The sequence below is a fragment of the Tachysurus vachellii genome, chromosome 10 (assembly GCF_030014155.1).
Source record: "Tachysurus vachellii isolate PV-2020 chromosome 10, HZAU_Pvac_v1, whole genome shotgun sequence".
Lineage (NCBI taxonomy): Eukaryota > Metazoa > Chordata > Actinopteri > Siluriformes > Bagridae > Tachysurus > Tachysurus vachellii.
Genome location: NC_083469.1, coordinates 16,686,191 through 16,705,495, shown reverse-complemented (window position 1 = coordinate 16,705,495; position 19,305 = coordinate 16,686,191). Strand labels below are relative to the sequence as shown.

Genomic DNA, 19,305 nt, shown 5'->3' with positions numbered 1-19,305 from the left:
TTTACCCCTCGCTTAATGAAACTTAATATCTTAACTCTTTGGCTACCGGTAATGACGTAATGGTTTGTTATATCTAGACCCTGATCCCAAAGGGCACTAAAAGTCCAGCTCTAGTGCAGCTAAATGAGACGAGACCCAATCTGGACTTGAGGTCTACAGCTTCAGCCCAATCGGCTGTGTGTTCATTCATTTGAATAGCATATCAGAGCGGGTCGTACACAGTAAAAGCACCTCCTGTTTATTGTGTAACCAGTTAATATTCAATCACTTTATATTCAGGTTCAAGTTCCACCAGCTGGGACGAGTCTCCTAGATAGGGCTACGTCCTAATAGACATATTTGCTGGGATTATAAACAGTAACAATTTCTGAATCCCACTTTTTATTAACCACAGACAAGCGATGACTGTGAATAGGAGTTTTGTACATGAGGCGTCTCATCAGATCATTGCAGGCGGATCAGCAGGTAGGTTCTCTACCTGTACTTTAGCCAGGCTAACATAGCTAGCACTTTACCGTTACTGTACCGTAAACACACACATTTATATTGTTCATAACGAGTATTCGTCTGTTCGCAACGATAGCTCAATCATTGCACTTATAATCTGTGTGTATATAAAGGGCTAAATTAAAGAATGAAGCGTCTACAACTTTTAAATGGATCATATTCCCTAACCGGAAGGTGTTGGAGAAATCTTTGGAGAACACGCGCCCAGTACTACTAGTTCCGCTTTTAGTCTGTTCCTTAGGGAAACCCACTGGGAAGGAGTGTAGCATAGGATACGTGTTTTTAACTTTAGATCAACTCCAAGCATGTTATTCCATCCTACACAATTCTAGTGGGCTACTTTTTTTTGGTTTGGAATCCTGATGTGAAAAAAAAGAAAAGCTGGTTGAACTGGTTCATCACCAGTGCCAGCTGGTAACTTGCCAAAACTAAAAAAAAGAATTATTTAGGATTACCACATTGCTGTAAATGTTTCATTCTAACAGCACTTACCAGTTTACTAGCTGTTCCTGGACTTTGTAGTGGTGAAAAACCACTATCTGAATTTGTGTCTGTTTAGTGCTTTGAATATCTGTTTCTATATATATCTGAGTTAAAAACTAAAGTGTTTCATTTTAAGTTTAATTTCTTTTAAATTAAAATGAACTAAAAAAGCCCCATGGCATGTCTACACAGGGTTAGATTGCCAGCAGGGGCTGTGAATTCCAGCTCTGACAGATCCACAACTTCATCACTTAAGTTTATAATTGGCCTCCGCTAATGATGTGTTATGGACTGTTTTTAATCCCATTCACGCACGTGTTTTTGTTTGTACCTGCCAGTGATATTTTCTTCCCCCAAATACTGTATAGAGAAACAGACCACCTCACCTTTATATAATAAGTGTGGCAATGATTGGAGTTTTATATCTGATAGCTCTGTCATGCCTACTTGAAAAAGTTAAAATATGTTGCTCATGTGATTTTTTTTTTTTAACTTCCTTTTGGACTTAAGTACTGATGCACACCTCCAGTTTCAACCTAGTTCTGGTTTCAAGACACATTATCTATTCAACCTGAATAATGTCTTAATATTCAGTTACATCCATAATGTTTTGGTAGCTTCTTTACTGAAAAACTCATGTAAATTGCACATTAATTGTAATGCTCCAGGTATTTGCTATGTATTGTACTCAGAGAATATTTTAATTCAGTGATAACATCACTCAATTCATTTGCTCAGCACAGTACTACTTACACATCATTCCTATCTCAACAAGCTTTTAAGTGTATACATAACACCTCATACACACGGGGAATTTGATGGTGGTCTCCTTGATAGTAATCCTATATCCTGATGGGCTTTTATGGGCAGATATCTTAAAATGAATACCCCTGGGTTGCCCATGACTGCATACTTAAACTCATGGTTTGTTCAGTTTTAAAATTGATTAATATTTAATAGCGATTATTTTTAATTATATATGCAATACATTATACTGATGTATTCATTCTTGAGCTTTTCTCAATAGACAGTCTGGCAGAGTAACTTTAATAGATTTATCTAACTTTGTTTCCAAATACATCTTGATTGATGAATCTCATGACTTTATCATTAAACCGAGATTAAATGGATTGGTATGACTTCTCCTAACAGTAACACTGAATGATATCTATGTAGATTTTTGTAATGCTGCCTATGATCACATGTTTTGTAAAGAGTAGAAATGCGCACAAAGGAAATAGATTTATTATTGCTACAGCATCATGTAAGTAAGAAAGGCTGTTCCTACCTTGGTGTCCTGGTGTCCTCTGTGAACTCTGCAACTGTAGTCATATTTACTGGTCATCTGGGTCTGGACTCTGTTTCTGCGGTCAGTTGGCAGGGTTTAATAGGCTGCCTGGTGCGGTCAGTTCTCATCGTGTAGAGTAACCTCTGTGTGTTCTTCTGTGTCCAGCTTTCCATTTATAGGACTGAGGAGACAGCAGTTTTAAGCTGTGTCTCTCAACACAGGGTTTAGGTGTGTGTGTGTGTGTGTGTGTGTGTGTGTGTGTGTGTGTGTGTGTGTGTGTGTGTGTGTGCGCGCTCTTGGGGTTACTGGTTGGATAATGTTGTCTCAATTGGACATTTACATAGATGTATCCATTTGCTCACATTTAATTCATTTGTTTAAATGACCGATTCAATATTTGTGTTATTTAAAGGATGGGAACTTAAAATAGATTCACCAACATTTCTGTTCTTACTTTAATAATATTTATTATGTTTGTAAGTTTCAATCATACACCACCAGGGGGAAGCATTGTATCTTTTTATCTTTTTACCTAATTTTATTTTTTTTTCAGCCTGAAAGCTTCACTTTCATTTGGGCAATAAATGCATAGACCATGTAAAACATGTAGATGGAAGTAATATTGAAATAACTTTTTCAGTGCTTTTTCAGGCTAATGCTATTTTAGTATTTAACGTTAATCCGCATCTCTCTTCATCATCTCTTAGATTTCTTCTTGGCTTAAACATAAAACCAATATTATTAATATGTTTTATTATGTGTACAGTATTTTTATTTTATATTCCACATTTTATACTAATAATACAAACCATGACATTTATCCATTTTTACTTAATTTATTAATGAATTTTTATTCACACATTAATAGGTTTAAAAAAAAAAAATCTGCATCACCAGTGTAATAATTCATATAGTTTAAAAAGTGCTAATCCATTTTATGTACTATGCAAATCTTATTAATTATTTTCTTTTGCAATTTCCTTTTTTTTTTTTTGGTCTTAATAAAAATGAATCATTTATTTCTATTGAGTCATTTATCTCAGTTATTGCCAAATTGTCAGGAAAAAAAACCTGTCAGATTTTACCTTAAGTGTTTTGGTAGTCATTTCCTCTCTACTTCCATGTTGCTCTGTGTAATTTGGTAAGATTTGTACAGAAATGTTTAAGTTATGATTAGCTTCTTTGTAAACGTATCCGCCGACTGCAAATGGAGTGTGTCGGAAAAAGACAGACAGCTTAAGTATGATTGAACTCAGTCCACTTCTGTGCAAGCCAACTGTCAGGCCCTCACTTAAAATGCACTCAGAGCTTACTAATTTTAATGGTCTTAAACTGTGTAATGAGCTTTAGGGAACAAGGATCAAATAAATCAGTATATTCAGATTAAGGAAGAAGAAAAGTAACAACAGAAGGAAGATCAAATAAATAGATGCAAAGTGAAATAGAAACTTGGGCAAGGTTATTCACTGACTTTAGATATCTGATACAAATGAGCGTTTCCTCTCAGAGGCACAATTGGCTGCCATAATCAGAGTTCAATTAGGCCTAATATTTATTTCCAGAAACACTTGTACATATTTCGGCAGGGCTTTGATTGAGGTCCCTGTGGACATGCTGTAGACAGATGTTTAGATGATCTCATGTTTGATGTAATGTTGATTTTGGAACGTTACTTCACTGTATCTGCTCTAAATCTACCCCTTCTGTGTCAGTTTGGGATTGTCCTGTATGAATGTACTTTGGCTTACTTTAGTTTTACTTTAAGCTTCTGGTTTATGTACTGTAAAAGATAAGCTGCTTAAATTATTGCGTTATGTTTTTTACTAAAAATGATCCTTTCTTATAAAATGTCTACTGAAGATTTAAATACGGGTGATGGAAAAATCTGTTTTTATATTTTGCATGAATTTGTCTATTATCGGAATTGGAAATATTTGCAATGGAATTATTTGGAATTATTTTTTTTCTTCTCTTGTGAATTAAAAGCCCATATTCTGAGTTTGAGTAAGTTCTCCAGTAAACCACAGCAAACATTACAAAAACAAACAGAGGAGATTTATTGAGCACTAACACTAATTATGCATGAGGAAATGTGCAGGATCATAATGTCACAAGAAATCAGTTGACTGCAGCCAGGCATGAATTACAATGGGAAAACATGAAGTAAGCGCTCAGCCTCTAAAAGAAAACACACACATACACAGATTTTCTATAGGTACTATCGCAGAAGGAGGGAATGGATCTGATCAGATATGCCCCGTTTGATTCATTGTAAGCACTACGTGAAGTGACTGTTGTGTTTTCTGGTAGATTTCCCTTTCATATTCTGCACAAAGGATTGATGATAAATCCCAGAGTACCCTGTAAGACTTCTAGGACCCTGCTCTTTGGTGGCCGATTAGGTGGAACTACTGTTTAACTACTTCGAGTGTGTGCTGCTTTTGGGGAAATCAGCTCCGGGTCAGAGATGGGCCTCTGTTCTGAGCTGATGGAGTTTTTTCCTCTGCTTGTGTTATGTATGAGTTGAGCAGCAACTACTGGCGTTATCTTAATGACTTGATTTATAGCACTTGCTGTACTGGGGACTGAGAGGGACGGCATGTGGGAGACGTTTCTTGCTGTAATTTGCGTACGAATTCACACACACATATAAAGCATGTTATATTGCTGTAAGCGATAAAAATAATTGCAGTGTTATTGTAATAGCAGAATCAGCAGCTTAATTATGATTGTTCAACATGGGAGGCTATCTGTGAACCATTATGCACTCTCGTCTAAAGGCAGCAATTATTAAAATGACTCTATTTGTGATTTCGAAGGAAATAATAGGATGAAAGCTTGCATCAGAAACATTCATTGTTTTATCACTAACTACCCAATCATACTGAATGGCTTTTATGGTTTTTTATCTTCTAGTATTTATTTATTTATTTATTTGTTTGTTTAATATTTATTTATATTTTATACTACTGTTGTTCCTGAAATTTTATACCATTCCCAGAACACAAATCCCATCCTGTTCTTCCCCAAAGATAAAATGACAAAAAATTACACAGGTCTCACAAAATCAGCTTCAAGGAATCATGGATCATTGCAATTAAAAAAAAAGTCATTTCAAACAGGATGCTATTCCATGGTAGCCCCAAGCTTAGGTATACATGCAGTAATGCAGCACATGGCAGCAATAACATAACTGGCTAGAAGATCAGCTGAACAAGCTATGCCTAATTGAGCGCTTCGTCTAAGTAGTCAAGGGCCATCATCTGAATAACCCTGTAAGAAAATGAAACTGTATTGCTTGCAGCGTGTGTGTGTGTGTGTGTGTGTGTGTGTGTGTGTGCTCGCGCGTGCGTGAGTCTGTGTGTTTGCGTGCAAGCGTTCACTTTTTGTAAGGCTTGGGTGTCCTGTTGGCTGTTTCCAAATGTCATAATTAAGCGCAGAAGGACCTTTTGGCTGGAGAACCTTTTGATTGTACAGAATTATCACAAGACTATACAGATGTAAAATGGACCACATGAAGTTGATTTTCCATCCTAGAGCCAGGTCTGAAAATAAAATGATTTTACGAGTAGTACGTTGGATATAACCAGATTTAGGCATTTGCACTGTGATGTGTGTGTGTATGTATGTATGTGTATATATATATATATATATATATATATATATATTAATCGCAGTAGCCTTCGCTATGGTGCCCTTTGACATAAATTGAAAATCGCCTTTGCCTCCGAGTGAGACAGATTTACTGCTGTTTTATATTCCTCCATACACTGTCCAGAAGCTGTGGGTGAATCTGCCCTTATAATACCGCATTGCCATTTTCGTAGGCTTCTATTTTCTTTTGAGAAACCAGAATGGAGCAGCTCTTAATGAGGGAGAGAAGAAGCATTGCTCTAATATAAACATCATGCACAGGACCGAGGGAAGGTTAACGGAATCTAATTTGAGAATCAAGACTGTAGAAAATTACAAACCTGTTGACTTTTTAGAAGAAACGTTCACATTATAAATAAACATAATAAGTACTGTCAAAGAAGGGCTTGTGAAGAAAGAACCGTTGATTTACAAGTGTGTGTGTAAGTGTGTTTCTGAGGACACACAAACGTGTGTACAAACTCAGGGACGATCGTCCTTCTTTTTCTTAGCAGAGAAAAGCAGCACTTTACGCTCATGTTGCTCTGACTAGACATAGGGCACAAGTGCTAGTGCTGAGAGCGTATTTGATTTTATCCTTTAGGAACCATTATTTTCCCACGTTTCTGATCTGAATTTAGCAAAATTCAGCTTCCTTAAATGTGGTACATTCACAGTGAACGCTGAGAAGACAGATTGGGTCTAAATTTGTTTACATTTTTATTATCCTTTCGAAAGTAAGGAGTCATCCAAAAAAAGCGAGGCAGACACAAATGTCAAAATCGGGATCAAGTGAGAGAAGGACGGAGGAGGAAACGTAGCGATTCCCTTTATTATGTTTGAAATATGGGAAATTATACAGTGGAATAAAGCTATAAAAATTACATTGGGTCATGGAAAAGTGCACAGTCTTTAAGTCTAGGATTCCTATTTGCTCATGCTAACCATTGGCACTGGGTGGATCCTAACACACTACAGGAGGGGAATAATAGACCGGCTTTCATGCCGTCTTGTTCACAAATCTGCATTGGCTGTCTGACACATTATACTTCCAGGAGAGAGAGAAAGAGAAAGTGAGAGCTCTGTGAGATAAAAATCTGTAGAATGACTTCAGCATGAAAACAATGGGTTGAAGTGGTACTGCAGGAAACAGTTTCAATCGATTTCATGCATGATCAACACTACAAAGCAATTTTTAACCATTAGGATCATTTGGAGCTTGTACACTGATTAGGATTTAGGGACTATTGTAGATCTGAACAATGTTATGGATATATTTGGATTGGAGTTCTTTAAATAAAAAAGAAAAAAGTTTCTAATGATAATTGTTTTGTATTATTTTATATTTTTTGTTCCTATTTTGATTATTTATTGAATATAAAATAGGAACTTCCTAGGTAGAAATTCACTTCTTAGGAGAGGACACACAATCAGATTTAGAGATTCTGTTTAGATCATAAACTTTTAGACATTTTAAAATTTTGATTTATTCCTGCATTTTGATTTCAACCTTGTGACATTTTTCTGTAGTCTGATGTCCCCCCCCCGTAGCTGTACTTTGTGTCTAGGGGGCAGTAAAGAGCTGTGGTACTGTTTCACTCTGCTCTTCCTTTACAAACTTTACAAATCTTTCACATGGGGATGACATTAAAAGTGAGGGGGGTGGTGGAGGATGGTGGAGTGGAGATGGGGAGGTTTGCAGTGATTGCCCCAGAGCGGAAAAAATTAGAAAAACTTCCTGTGGTGAATATTTATCTAGCAGTAAATGATAGGCCCACTCAAAATAATACGAGAGAATAGAGATGCTACAATCTATCAGGAAACTATTAAGTTAATTGCATTTGTATGATCATTTTATGATGATAAAGCACTGAAAATCCTAATGGTTCCTTGCTGTTGTAATTTGTCCTTGGTTAATCAATTCCGAGAGACTGAATGTTTGCGTGCCGAATTTCTTTTTCTGTGAACACAGCTTATCGATTTCATCATTTAATTGAAAGACTTTTAGAAAGATAGTATTAAAAGAAGTACAAAACATAGGCAGTCCCCAGATTGGACATAGCTGTGGAAAATGTCGTTTTGACTCCGTTGTTTTAGAGATTTGATTTCCGAGCTGTGTGATTGGACTAGCGATTAGTTTCACAGAAATGCCAGGAAAAAACAGCAGACGTGGCAGTGGGGTGTCTTGACTACACTGTGATATAGCACACTGACGATTAGCTGCAAGACTGCTCTCTTACAAAAAAAAGAGAGAAATATTTCTGACAGACAAAGGAGAAAAATGGCAGGTGTCTCAATCCTTCAGTGGATTTTGCAGAACGAAGCGTTCACTTGGGGAGAGTAGTGGAGCGCAGAGCAAGACCACACATGGCGAGAGTCTTGGGACTCTGTTTCTGTTTTGAAGTGCAGATCAGGGAAAGGTTAAGTTATCAGTTCGCTGACACAGACTGCGCTCCGTGGTGCAGGCCTGCGATGAGATATGACAGATGCTTTCTCGATAAATGCTCTCTGGCAGAAAATGCTCTCTACAGAGCAGAACCAGAGGAATGGAGATTGAGACAAATGTCTACAAATGGAAAAAACAAACCACTGTTTCTTTTCAATGTTTCACTGACTCAACTGTATAAATTTATATAGGACTCGATTCACATTTACTACATGGCCAAAGGGAGGGAAAGAGTTAGATTAACTGTAGTTCAGGTTGGTTCCTGGATTTGGTTGCATGGTATTTGTGCATGGTTGAGGGTGTCATCTGGTACTTAGGGTTTATTTGGGATCATTTTGGCAGATCCATTAGAGAAATTTATTTATTTGTTTGTTTGTTTGTTTGTTTTAATCCGCCAAATGCTTCCTTTTTGGTTATTTACAGTTATTACAGGATTGGATATAGATATAGACATAGGAAAAATTAGTTGCATTAATAATTATTTCTTCAAATCCAAAGATAAAAGTGTGTGCATATGTGTGTGCACATACGTGTGTGTGTGTGTGTGTGTGTGTGTGTGCATTGAACATCTGGGTTAAAGCAGAAAAGATGAGATCAAAGACATATCTCTTTGTCTGTAACCACTTGTTCCTCTGTGCGAGCCCATCACCTGGTGGAAGCCTCTTTCATGCGTGCTGGAGCTCTGGGGTGCTTTTGAAAATGGCCTTCTCCGCTGTACTCGGCTGAACGGATGGTGCCCAAGGGGCAATTTTCAGCAGCCACCAATTTATCAGCTCATATCCAGACCAATGCAGTCTGACACTGCCCGTGCTTTCCTTGTTTGTCCCCCTTCATGTTTATAAATGGCCTTGGGTAGATGGCGAGGCTTGCTGTAGAGGAAATGTCTTACTGTGATTATATGCAGGTCGCTGCAGTTTTCTTGGGTCTGTTTGTGTTTTGATTGCTTGAGGAAATGTTTTGTTTGGATTTTCTTTTCTTAGCCCACCCACTCTCATTAGAAATAAGTAATATTTTTATATAAGCAGATAATTGTAATAGCTGTATAACAACTGATTATTATTATTATTATTATTATTATTATTATTATTATTATTATTATTATTATTATTAATAATAATAATAATAATAATTATAATAATAATAATAATAATAATAATTTGAAGCAGAAGAAGATGAAGAAAAAATTGTGCCGTAAAATGATTAATCCTAAATGCCTTTAATAGCTAAATAGAGAGAAGAGCAGCCAAAAATAAGGCTGCAGGAGCAGCCAAGTCTTTTCTAAGCCAAACATCCTGGTGCTGGTGCGCAGTGGCCAGGTTGCTTGCAGGAAACAGTTTGTGGCGAATTGAACTAGGATTTGTTGTCTTTTGTCTCTGAGAACGCCACCAGATGATCAGCACCTGACCCTCAAATTCACGTACTGCCCTGCACAAGAGTCTTTTCTGTCCTGTACACCAATCATCATCATCATCATCAAACTTTTCCAAGATTGGTAGAAAATCATTCTGTTAGTTCGTACTATCCTCAGTGTCTGTCTTTCTCAGTTGAATGTGTGCAGTAGCATTTTTTTTGGGGTTGATTTATAATGAATAATACGTAAGGGAACGGAGTGGATCTGCAGGTTTACATGCTACATATTTCACATGTTTAAAGCTGTCAGAGGCGCATGTCTGAATGTCTGCTGTGCAGCTTCCACTGAACATGGACTGATTTTATTATGGCTTTTAATAGATCTTCAGTTTGTGATCAGATAAGAGGACGAAGCCACAGTTCCCACAGCTTTACAGTGAGTAAGTGAGAACGCAAGTGATAGAGACGATGAGGGTGACGGAGAGAGGAAATGGAGGATGAGATAAAGGCTGTCAGAGGAGATGAGTTAAATAGTGGTGTGATGGAGAAGCAAGTTTTCACTCAGGTCACAGCGATGACATGTGGACGGCTGAAGCATCAACGCCAGAGCAGGTCTAAACTGCATAAGCCAGAAGCTCTCGAAAGCTAAATATCTCATAAGTGCTATCAATCATCATGGGAGCTCAGCTGAAAGACGAGGCTTTGAAAAGTGAAGAAAGCCGGCATGAGAAATGGAGCTGTGAGAGGAGAAGTGAGAGTGAAATGAGCATTTTGCGTGTGGGTAAATCAAGCGTCATTCCGTCTGAAGCATGAGCTGCCTAAACGACAGAGTCAATCCATTTATTAGTCATGCTAGAAGAACAGATTATTTTCCCTTTCCTCGTTATTTCACATCATACTAATCTGCGTGTAATTTCTCTAAGTCAAAAAAAAAAAAAAATAAATAAAAATGAACAAGGCTTATATTTACCTTCACAACTGAATGAAAATGAGTGCTGGCTATAAAGCAGGAATAGCTAATGAGCAAACAGCAAATGACATCATGCTGCTCTTGTGAGAGAATTACCTTGATTAGAATAATTCTCCACTCTCACCTTGGCAAGAAAGCTCACATTTCCTCAATACGGTTGTTAGCAGAGCAACCTGGATTTGTTTTGAGGCCCTATATTTCATCCACATGATGTTTAGTGTTTTTAATGTAGAAGAAATCACTTTGGGTGGGAGAGAAAAAAAAAAGTATCATTTGTCATTTTGTGTGGCTCCACTGCAACTTTTTTAAAATGTAGGTTTCCGAACATTTCTAACGTCTTGCAATGTTTGCATAGTCTGTTTTTGGCTGAGATGAGTGAGGTTTACCATCAGCCCTCTAAAACAACAAATGCTTCCTGCCAAACTTCCTAGTCAATTAGTCAAGTATTTCAAATGCTACATAACATAAAAAAGAAAGGGAAAATTGAAGAGTGCTCAATGAGGTGGGACATTTGCAATGTTTGCTGATTTTTACGCATACTGTAGGTATTCAAGCACTCGTGACATGACATGGAGCTTGCTTTGTGTTGCAATGATGATCAGGATTTTTTTTTTCCCCACCATAAACAGTTTTGATGTGGGTTAAGAAAAGATGTGTACTGTATGTGTGTGTTTGTTTTCTTTTTACAAAAAAAGTCTTTTTTTCTTTAAAAATATGATTTTAAAAAAATAATTATTAACAAAAAATTTACTTTTTAAAAAATGCTCTGAATTAACCAATATAAATCTAATATAAACGAATTTGATTATACAGCTTATACAGTAACTTTTCAACTGCTTACACATTGTACACACTGAAGCGTTAAAGCTTCAACACCGGCGACGATGCGTATAAGACATTAAATGGCTTGCTGCCACTTTTCTAACCACGAGGTCCCTAATAGAGCAGAATGACTTCTAAGATTAAGAACAAAGAAAATGTTGAATTAAAATTGAACGAAACCACAAAATAAAACTTGAATTTATATCAAGCAGGCGTGTTTCAACATTTTTTATTTTTTTCATTTTTCATTTCATTTCAGAAAACGTCTAAACTGTATGTCAAATTTAGACTAAAGGATTCTGAGGAAAACCTGATATATATTGTCTGTGTCTGTGTTATTTTCCCTGTCATTTAAATGATCTAATCAATAATAGTGTAGCATGAGCACTATATCTAAATAACAAACAAGCAAATAATCATTCTTCTGGGTCCATTTGAAAATTTTACCCATGGATTAGTGATGGAATAAACATGAAATTGTGGGAATTATAATATTCACTTAACAAAACACTTGGATAATTGAAAATATTAACATTTTAACTGGAGCGGCATGAGTAAAGTATTATTGTTTCTCAAAAATCAGGGGAAAAATTTGAGACAAGGCAAATAAAATAATTCTCAGTTAAAAACAGTTACAGACCTCAACCCCCACAACATACTAATGATCAGGTAAATATCTTGATGAAAAAAATATATTCCAAATTTCTAATAAGTCTGAAAAAAAAAAAGTCTCATTATGAAACAACATGGCATTTTTTTTTTTGCTCAAGCCTGAGAGTTATGAAGCTTGCAGTCCAGTTTCAAATCAATGTTCGCAGCCCAGCCTTCAAGATACGAAAGCCAGCATCATCTGATCGGCTTGTCTCACCTGTCGTTACATTATTACCACAGCCGTGTGTGTTTGTTACTTCCCCTTCTGCTGCAACTAGTCTGCTCCACGCTGACTGTCTCTCAGCCTGCCTAAACTGTCACCGCTTCAGCCACAGCAGACTGGGGAGTTGAACTTGACTGGAACATATGTCTTCAATTTTAATAGCCATCCGTTCTCCCAAATGGCCTAGAGGGGGAAGCTTGCCTGAGAAGCGGCATTTCATGTAAGAATAATTTGTGTTAAGTAGCTGGGTGATCGGTTTGTTACGCTAGAGCTGACAGTTTGTTTATGTTTCTTGAGGAGTATGATGGATGGAGCAGAAGTTGATGCTAATTAGGCTAAATTGTCACTAAGAATGCAGAAGGCCCATGCCACACTGTGCTGGCCGGCTCCCATTGTTCCTGTTTCTTTGCACTCTTGGTGTAATTGAACGGCGCTCGAGTTCGTTTATCATTATAGTAGGCAACAGGAACAGGAAGTGAGACTCTAAGGAAGTAGATAGAGCGATGTTTGGAGGCAGATCTGGATTGACGTGTGAATCCTTTTTCTTTTTTGGGAGCTCTTTTGAGACAAACAGCCGCTGAATGTTTACCGGGTAAGCACGCAGTTTTGGAGAATTAGAAAATTATTAAAACCCACATTCTCATGATCAGAGCAAACTACAAGCAGGAGGGGAGAGGTGTTACCTAAATGTCATGTTTACTGCTACACATACAACTGATTAACTGGAAATCAGGGCCATGTGTGTCTGTAGCCATACACTAGGTCCTTTCAGTTGTCACAGCACATCTCTTAGTTGTACTCTTGCTTCACTTACATGCCTTTCTGCAAGTTAAAGGTGAGCCGATTTGAACAAATTTTCATATATTTCGTTCCACATTTCTTCTTTCATTTCTCGACATGTAGCTGGTGGCGTCCATTCTATCAGTGTCGCTCACCTTAATTTGTTTTCGCTCATTTCCCCCTCGTTTATTTTCTCTGGTCTGCTGTTTTTCCTGCTGCAGGAAAGTGAGGAAATGACTTTGTCAAATGCCTCGACCTGTAGCCTGTAGGCCGCCAGACCTGGACCCTTACCCCAATCATCCACACCATGCACACGCACTCCTTCTGTCCAGCTTAATGACCTCCATTCACAAAGGCTCTCCCCTTACTGTAAGATCACGGAGCACTTGAGGATCCGGCATTACTTTGACCCAACACATGCTCCTAGCATCTCTGTGCAGTGTTCAAAAATACAGAGCCTAGCACATTGCACTGAACCCAACCAGCCCACACACTTGACCCTGACCTGCTCACTCACAGAAAGATGCAGCACAACACTGTTTATGACGTGCCCTGCGTGTTTGAGTCGAAACAAGCCAGCTGTTAGTTATTAGCCTTAAATACGTACCCATCGCATATAACAATGGCATGTGCAAACAATGCAATGCACTGTGACAGCTCTGAGAAGATGAATAGGCGATGACAGAGAGCAGATCAGAGCAGAGGGAGGTTGCTTCAGCTGGTATTTGGCGTCAGCTGGGTTCACTGACATTGTTCTAAATTTCTGTTGATTGCCCAGCTCTCTGACTGGTTGCCCAGTCTCGTGCAGAACAGCCTCATCTGCAATTGAGTAATGTTGTTTCTTTTCACTTAGTTTAGCAGTGTGATGGAAAGTAAAATTCACTCCACGGTTTCTCAAAGCTCTTCAATTTCCTGATTCTGGATTCTCTCTAACTATAGGTGGTGTCTTCTTTGTCACCAGAGAAATACTTCTTTATCTATTACACTCAAAGGGTTAGATGTATGCAGCTGTTATATTTAGACATCTCTGAGGGTGTTGTGCATTGTGGAGGGAGTTGCTCTGAGAAGGTTGCGGTTTAAAGCTGGGGGTAGTTTGGAGGAGGAAGTGAGTTGTGCTTGGATGGGCGAGAGTGAAACCTGAGTATGATTGAGTTAGGGAAAGGAGAAGAAGCCCTTGGGCACAGATTTGTGTGTGTGTGTGTGTGTGTGTGTGTGTGTGTGGAGAAGACTTGTCATGGTACCTTTTAAGCATAAAGAGACAGACCCAACAAATTGCACAGGGAATTTTGTGCACACCAGAGGTACTTTTGTCTGTCATACGGCGCATTTATGATAACGTTGTTTCGGCTTGGGCTCTCTCTTCACAAAGACAGTAACCACAGACACTCTATTCTTTATATATTTAGTTAAATTATGTTTGACAAAGTGAACAGTTTGACTGACCAGTTAGCCGGCTCACATGTATCATATTCTTAGAGTTAGTTGGAGTATATGTTAGCTTAATTGTCCCTCACCAATAAACCATCTGTTTTCTTTTTTTTTTTCGTGATTGTACACTGAGGAGAGTATATTGCTGTTTTTCACTTTGCCATTCTGGATTCATTGTGTGAGGTGATTTTTAAACCGTGGGGGGAAAAAAGAGCAGAGTCGAGGCGCCGCTCTGTGCTGCACCAACACTAAGCAAAAGCAGATGTTATAAAGTTTACAGAAATCAGAACATTATTTTCCTGTTTCCATCGCATTCTTCTAAACACTTAGTGAACAAGCTTTGAAGTCACCCAAGAAATCTAGTCTGCGGGAGGAATGATAGGATCTCCTAAAGCAACGGAGGCAGGGAGGGGAAGGGAGGATGTGGAGGGCCCACCTCTCCACTACCATCGCTCTGTCAGAATCAGTTTTACTTTGACATAGACGTCGCTGTACAGGGCCATGCGATACACTACCTCCCACACATCAGCACTGCTGTGGTCCTCTCTGTGTGTGTGTGTGTGTGTGTGTGTGTGTGTGTGTGTGTGTGTGTGTGTGTGTGTGAGAGAGAGAGAGAGATCAGCAAGAATGATAAGCCTCAAATCGAAGATAAGCATACCTAAAGCAGTGGATGGAAAGCCAGTGCAGTTTATTCCTCTTTAGCAGAATCAGCGTGTATATACAACCCTGTCCCACACAGACTAAAATAAATCATAACAATAATGACAATAATGTGGTACACATTTGGTACATTAGTCAAACGCATGTTTTTATGACTAACAGAATCTGTCTCTGTGAGACCTGCTTTTGTGAGAGGAAAGGCAAACGGATTAAAGTGCGCTTTCATATCTTTAATGTGAAGCATGTTCAAGGGCCTTTATGTTGTTCTCACAAAGTCAAAATTCGCTTCACGTACACTTGCTTTTGATTTAGCTGTGCAAATCACTCGTTACCTTGAATTTCAAGGCGAAGAGAGAATACACATGTGCATTTTTCCACTCCGCATCGTTGTGGGCGACTCTGGGTCCTATCATCGCTTGCAGTGCTGTGATTTACTGTGGCATGGGAACATTGCAGATGGCCCTATTGTCTCAGGTTGCGAGGATGTCCTGAATTCCATATAGCTTGTGTAGTTCTGTTGTTGTTTCTGTTTTCTTTATTCAGGCTTAAAATATTGCATGTTATCCCTGAATTGCTTGTCCTTCTTGCATCAGATACTACATCTGTTTACTGGACCAGTTCAGTGTCAGGCATAGACTCATCTTTTTGATTTTGTTTATTTCATTTTTTTTATCATCATTGTCTTTTATGTTTAATAACTACCAAAGGCAGAATTTGTTTGTATTTATTATAGATTTCTTTTTTTAAGAAGTACCCTTTTCAAAACAGTCGGTTGAAGTTTTAACTTCCTCTTCTTGCCTGTTGCTTCCCCATTGACAACTGTCTAATCATCCAAACCTTCATCCACAGGAGGAACTCACCAAATAATGAGGTGCTTTCATCCTGTGTCCTGAAAGGGAGGAGATGGAATCTTGCATGGTTCAATTAGTGCTGCAAGTCATTAGCAGTGAGGCTAAATGGGGATCCCTGTATGTGTGTGTGCTTGTGTGTTTGGGCTTCAGAAGGCTGTGGAAAGAGAGATGATGTAGAAAAAGTGGCCTGCAGGCATTTCCACCATGGAGAGCTTCTCCTGATGTGTTTGGATTGCTCCTCCACGCACGTCAGCCTGTTATCATTGGCTGGGCAGCTGGTGATGCTTCTATACTGGAAAAAGCTCTGGTGTGAATTTTACTGGAAGATAGAGAGCACAGATCATAAAGCATGTTCCAGTTTTCCATCCTGAGCACAGACAGCCTGCCTCATCTCATGCTTATTCTTCCCAGCAGCAGCTCTCTGGCTTGTGAGCGGCAGGAAAGAAGGAGAGAGTGAGCATAGGTGTGAGGGAAGTGAGAGAGGGGGAATCTTACCTCACACATGTGGATGCTGGGTTGTGTTTTGACTGCAAGCACTATAAAACATGCTCATGACATCACGAACCAAATATGTTTTGAGCGCCGTCCGTTTATGACCCGACATTAATGGCCAGCGGGGGAGTCGCAGGGGAAGATAAAACAACAGACTGCCTATAGCTTCTTTGGACCACGCTCATCAGTGCCTCAGCATTCGGCCTCCAGATGCATCGGCCACCCTGAGAGCTCATCCATCTCTCCGGCTCATTCTTTTCCCAACCGTCTCGGCCTGCAGTACTGGAGCCTCGTTCTGTTAGTAGGGGCAAATGCAGATGACTTACGTCCTCTCTGGATGAGGCCTGTGCAAATGGCCCAGAGCCAGTCAGGCCTGGTGGGAAGAGTTGGAAGGGTCAAGACCCCTGCCATGACTGAAGGCCAGAGGGCAGCATCACCACCAGGGTCAGCTGGAGGAAGACACTTCCGCTGCCTGTTGCCTGTGGGTGCAAACTAGGCAAAAAGCAAAGGGTGAGAGATGGCCCCGGATTAGCTGAGCCAAGCCGTGAAAGTTTAAACAAATACATGGCGAGCGAGTTACCCTGGTGGTCTCCCAGCTGATGTTTGCTCTTTGGACCGGCCTTGTTTTAAGAGTGAGAGCAGAGCACATGGAGAGCCAGATATGGAGCCCCTTCTGTGCCAATGTGAGCAGCAATGAGTGAGTCATCATCCACATGCACTAGAGCAGTACGGCTAATCTGTGCCTCACTCAGTGCTAACACATTTGCATTCCCACTGGCCTACAGTGTTTATTTTTTAAAGGGGAATCCTTGTTTTAGACATTCCCTAATTATACCTTTTGGCTCCTGCTTTTTATACATTTGACCCACATATGCATTGGTCATGCTGCTGTCCATGTCTACAGTACAGTTTAAAGGAAAGTTCCACCCTGAAACACGTTAAATGTGTTTATATAGAAATATTGGTTTGGGATTTTGGTGCTCATATGTTGATTGATGCTGCATTGTCATCATACAGGATAACAGTCAGGTTTTGTTGTTAGCGCCCGAAAAGGGTTCAGTAATGGCATTCATCCCAGATTTCAATACAGTTATGATGCAGTATTGTCAGTGACCTGGCTTTACTCGTTGGCAGTCTATGATATACCAAGCACCAAATTGATGCCACTGATGGTAGTATCTGTTTAAGCAGAGCATATAAATAAGAAGATGAGACAGCTGGACAGTCATACAGACTAAATTAATGCTGCATTACACTCACATTTGTTAGAGAAACATCAAGGTATCAATCCCACTCACTCTCTACCAGGAGTTTGTCCAATAGCATTGTGGGTAAACACTGTAGGAATCTGTTAACCAACGTGAAAATGGATCAACATGTCAGTAAAATAGAAGTCAATTATAATAGCCAACTCTGAACTAACTAAAGATCACAAGTCATGCGATTGGATTTTTCTTATCCTGGAAGTCCAGGATAAAACTGATTAGAAGTGAAATGAGAAAGTAATCGGAGACTGTAGTTGTTTCTGTCTGTGTCTTTGTACTTACATGCAAGTGCTCTTTGAGACATATGAAACTCATTGTAAGTTGTTACAGAGCAAATGGGAGATACTGATAAAACATACTGCTGATGGACCCCCCTGGTGAGCGAGGCGCACAGACCACGATTGCTACACGGCTACTTCAAAAGTGACTCCATCCTTTATTTTTCACTGAAATTTATTGGGAATGGCTGCCTAACTTTGGGCTGCCTTTTTAAAACTTGCAAATATAATTTAAATCATGCCAGTGCCACGGCCAATGAAAGTGCTTACTACTGTTACATATTTATGACCAAACTTATTATTGAGACTGTCTTTATTTGTCTTGCGATTCTGGCTATTAATTGTGATTAATCATTGTTTTTTGACATAGTCATGACACACTACTTGGAAATGCCTTGTCATTTGCAAGACCACAAAATAAGTAAAATCGTAGATCACTCAGCATGCTCACTGTGCATTCAACACAAGTTTCTGTAATTCATAAAAGCTGCCATTCGCTGGTGCTTATATCTTGTATCACTATATGTATACAGGCATAATATGTTATAGGTTTCATTTTTAGTTTTTACTTTTTTGTTCAATACGCTAACTCAGATATTGGATGCCATTCAGAAGAACAGGCACACAGGAACACTGTTGTAATATTTGTATAATCAGATGATTATATAAAAAAATGTATATATATTTATCATCCTATATATAATACAATAGTATACTACAATGGTAGTATACTACAATATACTATCATATAGTAGTTTTATTTTAATGTTCCCGATGACTTATGTAAATCAGACAACATGTATTTTTGTACTGCATATTTTATCCTTATTATTTGTTGGTTCCAGCTTTTCCAAGCACATATAAAACACATCTTAAAATGTCCATTTATCCAATAATGACTTCTTGTTTTTCTTGTTAAAAAAAAAATTACTCAATTGAAAGCAACTGTGCACTGGGACCTGATGTGATGGAGTTGATTAAGGTGGAGCAGTCTATCCTCAGTGCTTGTGAGTCAGAAGTGTCTGTAGACCTGAAGCGGTCCTAATGCAGGTCCCTGTGGAAGTGATGAAACGCTGCTCTAAATCTGCACAGTTTATGTAGGGAGAGGAGGATGGAAGAATAACAGAACATGCACTTTGTTCACCCCAGCCTGCAGTAAAAAATAAAGAATTACACAG

At 38.8% G+C, this 19,305-nt stretch overlaps 1 protein-coding gene across 4 annotated transcripts in view; it reads left to right on the top strand.

The window, feature by feature from the left end:
- The first annotated feature begins 249 nt into the window (after window positions 1-249).
- The window catches only part of slc25a21 (solute carrier family 25 member 21), a 70,174-nt gene continuing 51,118 nt past the window's right edge, over window positions 250-19,305 (top strand). For 3 of the 4 annotated variants that reach the window (XM_060879957.1, XM_060879959.1, XM_060879958.1), the window contains exon 1: window positions 259-465. In XM_060879957.1, coding sequence (XP_060735940.1) covers window positions 402-465 — 64 coding nt within the window. In that variant the 5' untranslated portion in view covers window positions 259-401. Of the gene's footprint in view, window positions 466-19,305 lie in introns of all 4 variants that reach the window. The other variant, XM_060879960.1, reaches the window with a different exon arrangement.